Source organism: Neomonachus schauinslandi, chromosome 8 (genome assembly GCF_002201575.2).
Source record: "Neomonachus schauinslandi chromosome 8, ASM220157v2, whole genome shotgun sequence".
Taxonomy (NCBI): domain Eukaryota; kingdom Metazoa; phylum Chordata; class Mammalia; order Carnivora; family Phocidae; genus Neomonachus; species Neomonachus schauinslandi.
Genome location: NC_058410.1, coordinates 100,984,382 through 100,989,968, shown reverse-complemented (window position 1 = coordinate 100,989,968; position 5,587 = coordinate 100,984,382). Strand labels below are relative to the sequence as shown.

General features: G+C 37.2%; 1 protein-coding gene across 1 annotated transcript; it reads right to left on the bottom strand.

The window, feature by feature from the left end:
• Positions 1-330: 330 nt before the first annotated feature.
• Positions 331-1,584, bottom strand: PGK2 (phosphoglycerate kinase 2). Its single transcript, XM_021692140.1, has one exon. It carries the CDS (start codon positions 1,582-1,584, stop codon positions 331-333), a length of 1,254 nt encoding a protein of 417 aa, XP_021547815.1.
• Positions 1,585-5,587: the final 4,003 nt, after the last annotated feature.

The window sequence follows — 5,587 nt, the reverse complement described above, 5'->3', positions numbered from 1 at the left end:
TCAAGTAGTAAAACAATAACAAAGCTGGAGTAAAATAAAAAAGAGAGAGATTAAGCTTCTTCAACTCACTTTAATATGCAATGTAAGAGTATATCCTTCCTATGAATCACAACAAGTTTAACTGAGATCTTGAAGAGAGCAGGCAAATGCATGACAGAACTAAAATGAGTTACATTGTTGTATTGATGATAAGAGTTCCTGATAACTGATCCTTTAGTCATTGCCTAGGCCTTGGTATAGGGGTAAACTATAACAAAAGTCAAGGTGCAGTGTAGAGCACTAAGTTGAATTAAAGCCTATGGACAGGAAATAGTGGAAAGGGAAAGTCAACTACAGGTTGCTGAGGGCTTCCACTCCAGGAAGGACTTTACCTTCCAGGAGTTCCAGACTGGCACCTCCTCCAGTGCTCACATGGCTGACTTTATCTTCAGTGTTCCATTTGGCACAGCAAGTAGCAGTGTCTCCACCTCCTATAATGGTGATACAGCCCCTGTAAGTGGCTTTCACAATTTCATCCATGAGGGCTTTTGTTCCCTTAGCAAAGGCATCCCATTCAAATACCCCTACAGGTCCATTCCACACAATTAGCTTGGCTTGGGCCACAACTTGAGCATTCTTCTTGTTGGTCTCAGGACCACAGTCCAAAGCCATCCAGCCAGCAGGTATGCCTGATGCTACAGTGGCTTGGCCAACCTTAGCATTCTCCTCAAACTTGTCAGCAGTGACAAAGTCGACAGGAAAGGTAATGTTCACACCATTCTTACTGGCTTTAGCCATGATATCTTTGACAATCTTGGCCCCTTCTTCATCAAAGAGGGATGCACCAATCTCCATGTTGTTGAGTACCTTAAGGAAGGTAAAAGCCATTCCACCACCAATTATCATCTCATTGACTTTGTCCAGCATATTTTGGATAAGTTGGATTTTGTCTGCCACTTTGGCTCCACCAAGTATAGCCAGAAAGGGTCTCTCTGGGTTTTCCAAGGCTTTGGCAAAGTAGTCCAGCTCTTTTTTCATCAGGAATCCAGATGCTTTCTGGGGCAGATTCACTCCCACCATAGAACTGTGGGCCCGGTGAGCAGTGCCAAAAGCATCATTGACATAGACATCCCCTAGTTTGGAGAGTGATGCTCGGAAGGCTTCTATTTTATCTGATTGAGCTTTAAGCTTATTTCCAGAAGGATCTTGGCCTTTTCCTTCTTCCTCCACATGAAAGCGTAGGTTCTCCAGTAGGATAACTGAACCAGCAACCGGGTTGGCACAGGCTTTCTCCACTTCTGGGCCCACACAGTCCTTTAGAAACAGAACATCCTTGCCCAGTAAGGATTTGAGCTCAGCAGCAACAGGCTCTAATGAGTATTTATCTGGCATGGGAACACCATCAGGTCGACCTAGATGACTCATAAGAACTACTGACCTGGCTCCATTATCTAGACAGTACTTGATGCTTGGGATGGAAGCTTTGATTCTCTGGTTATTTGTAATCTGGTTCTTCTTCATGGGAACATTAAAATCTACTCTCATGATGACTCGCTTCCCTTTAACATCCAGCTTGTCCAAAGTTAACTTCTTAGAAAGAGACATCTTGACAATACAAAGACAGAAGCTGACAGCTAGATCCCAATGCTGAAGAATCACTTTACTGTTGCTCGGAGGTTGGATAGGTGGTACTTTCCAACGCCTTTCCCCTTGGCCCGCCCCCTTCTTCTCATCACTGTCTTCCATAGGGCAGACATGATTGCACAGGGGAAAAGGAAATCTGGCTCTGTGATTGGTTAATGGTCTTGTCAATCTGGATTTGGAATGTGTTGCCCGTGCACATTCAAACTGCCAGTGCTGAGCGTGAACCTGGAGTAGTGGTACCTGGCTTGGAGTGAGAGCTGGGCAAGTGAAGAAACCCTGGAATAAGAAGGTTTCTGAGGGCAAAGGCTCCTGCAGGTTCTCTTTTACCACCTCTCTTTTGGCACTTTCTCTTATTCTTAAAACAAAATGAAGCAAAATAAAACAAAAACCCTCAGCCAGGTCAAATCTTAATTATACTGAGATATAAAAACTGTAGTACCAAATAAAGAGGTGATTTGTAAAAATGGTTCTATGACTCCTTGTTTATTCGAGGCATCGTAGTATGCTTCTGTTTTTATCTTTATAAATATTTCTGGGCGCCTGGGTGGCTCAAATGGTTAAGCGTCTGCCTTCAGCTGGGGTCATGATCCCAGGGTCCTGGGATCGAGTCCCACATCCGGCTCCCAGCTCAGCGGGGAGCCTGCTTCTCTCTCTGACCCTCTCCCCTCTCATGCTGTTTCTCTCTCGCTCGCTCTCTAAAAAATAAATAAAATCTTTAAAAAAAAAATATTTCTGTTAACAACATAGCTTGGTGTCAGCCTTTGGCTTTAGATATATTCTAGGGTAAGTGGGAATGACCTGTTTTTATGACTTTATTTTATTCTCAGACCACTGAGAAATTAGAAAATGCTTACAGAAGAAAGAAAATACAAACAAATAATACAATTAAATTTATGGGACACAAACAAATGTAATGTTAAAGAGGAAATTTCTTGCTCTAATGCTTAAGTTAAATAAGACTTCAAATTAACAACCTAACTTAAGGGACTAGAAAAAAGAAAAACAAACTAAATTCAAAGGTTGCAGAAGAAAGGAAATAATAAAGATTAGGACAGTGGTAAATGAAATTGAAAATAGAAAAACAATAGACAAAATAAAAAAAACCCCAAAATTTTGTTCTTTGAAAAGATCAACAAAATTGACAAACCTCTATCTAAGTGGACTAAGAAAAAAAAAGACTCAAATTACTAAGATAAGAAATGAAAGTGAGGACATTACTATTTATTTTATAGAAAGAACAATGATTATAAGAGAGTACTATAAATAATTTCATAGCAAAAAATCAGATATACTAGGTGAAATGAACAAATTCCTAGAAACACAAACCCTACCAAGACAGAATCATGAAGAAATAAAAAAAAATAGATTTATAACTAGTAAGGTGTTAGAATCAGTAATCAAAAATTTCCTGATAAAGAAAAGCCCTGGACCTGATGGCTTCACTGGTGAATTCTACCAAACATTTACAATACAACTAATACCAATTCTTCTCTAACTTAAAAAAAAAAAAATGAAGAGAAGGGAGCACTTTCTAATTCATTCTATGATGTCAGGATTACTCTGCTACCAAAACCAGACAAAGGCAATTTAAGAAAAGAAAACTGCAGATCAATATTTCTTATGAACATTGAAGCAAAAATCCTCAACCAAATACTCGCAAACAGAATTCAGCAGCATATTAAAAGAATTATACACACCATGACCAAGTGGGATTTATTCCTGGAACACAAGGATGGTTCAATATATGAAAATCAATCAATGTAATACACCACATTAACAGAAAGAGGGAAAAGAAAACACATGATTATCTCAGTTGATGCAGAAAAAAGCATTTGACAAAATTCATCTCCCTTTCATGATAAAAACATTCAACAAACTAGGAATAGAAAGAAAACCACCTGAACATAATAAAAGTGAAATGTGAAAAATTCACAGTGTGGCTCAGTCGTTAAGCGTCTGCCTTCGGCTCAGGTCGTGATCCCAGGGTCCTGGGATCGAGTCCCACATCTGGCTGCCTGCTTATCGGGAAGCCTGCTTCTCCCTCTCCCACTCCCCCTGCTTGTGTTCCTGCTCTTGCTATCTCTCTCTCTGTCAAATAAATAAATAAAATCTTTAAAAAAAAAATTCACAGCAAACATCATACTCAATAATGAAAGACTGAATGCTTTTTCTCTAATATCTGATATAACATTGTCTTAAGTATTTTACTGGAAGTTCTAGCTAGAGAAATTAGACAAAGTTATCTAAATTGGAAAGGAAAAAGTATCATTCTCTCTGTTTACAGAGGATATCATTCTGATGCAGAAAACCCTAAATATTGCACCAAAAAACCATTAGAACAAAAAAATGAATTCAGCAAAGTAGCAGGATATAAAGTCAACACTCAAAAATCTGTTGCATTTTTATACACTAATGATAAACAATCAGAAAAGGAAATTGCAAAATAATTGCATTTATAATAGCATCAGTAAGATAAAACACTTGAGAATTAACTTAACCAAAGAAGTAAAAGACTTGTACAAAAAAAAAAATACAAAACATTGCTGAAAGAAATTTTAAAAGACTTAAATAAATGTAAATGGAAACACATTATGTGTTCTTAGTTTAGAAATTCTAATATTAAAATGTCAGTGCTACCCAAAGTTATCTACAGATTCAAAACAATCCCTATAAAAATGCCAAGGATGTTTTTGCAGAAATGGAAAAACCTGTCCTCAAATTCATATGGAATTGCAAGGGACCCCAGATAGCCAAAACAATTTTTGAAAAGAATGAAGCTGTAGGAATTGCACTTCCTTTCAAACTTACCACAAAGCTATAGTTATCTAAACACTGTGATACTGGCATAAAGACAGACATATAGGCCAACGGATTAGGATAGAGATCCCAGAAATAAACCCTCACATGTATGATCAAATAATTTTTGACGAGAGTATCAAGACCATTAAATGTGGAAAAGACAATCTTTTCAATAAATATGCTGGGAAAATTGAATATCCACATGCAAGAGAATCAAGTTAGACCCTTATCTAACACTGTATACAAAAGAAAAATACCTCAAAATGGGTCAAAGGCCTAAATGCAAAATTTAAAGCTACAAAACTCTTAGAAGAAAACACAGGGGCAAAAGTATCATGATACTTAATTGGCAATAATTTCTTGGATCTGACACCAAAGTCATAGACAAAAAAGGAAGAAAAATAAACTAGACTTCATGAAAATTAAAGAAGTTTGTTCATCAAAAAACACTACCACACAGTAACACAGTAAAAATGTAACCCACAAAATAGACAGTATTTGCAAATCAAGTATCTGATAAGAGGTAAATAACCAGAATATACATAGAACTCCTAAAACTCAACAACAAAAAAACAACCTTATAAAAATTGTCACAGACTTGAATACCCACTTTGTCAATAAGCACCTAAAGAGATGCTCAACATCACTAATCATTAGGGAAATGTACATCAAAACTACAATGAAGTGCCACTTTAGCCCATTAGGAGAGCAACTATCAAAGGAAGAAAGGAAAAAAGGAAAAAGGAAGGAAGGAAGGAGGGAAGGAAGGAAAGAAGGGGGAGAGGCAAGGAGGGAGAAGTGTTGGCAACAATGTAGAGAAAATGGAACTTTTGCACACTGTTGGTGGGAATACAAAATGACACACCCCCTGCAGAAAACAGTATGGTGATTCTTCTAAAAATTAAACATATAATTTCTATATGATCCAGCAATTCTTCTTCTGGGTATATAGCCAAGATAATTGAAAATAAGATCTCAAAGAGATATTTGTACATCTATTTTCATAGTAGCATTATTCACAATAGTTAAAATATGGAAGCAACCTAAGTGTCCATTGATAGGTAAATGAATAAATAAAATGTGGTACGTACATATAATGAAATAAAAAGGAAGGGAATTCTGACACATGCTACAACATGAATGAAACTTGAGGACATTCTGCTAA

Excerpts from the sequence above, each read along its gene's own strand:
- PGK2 (XM_021692140.1), bottom strand. The coding sequence starts at position 1,584 with ATGTCTCTTTCTAAGAAGTTAACTTTGGACAAGCTGGATGTTAAAGGG.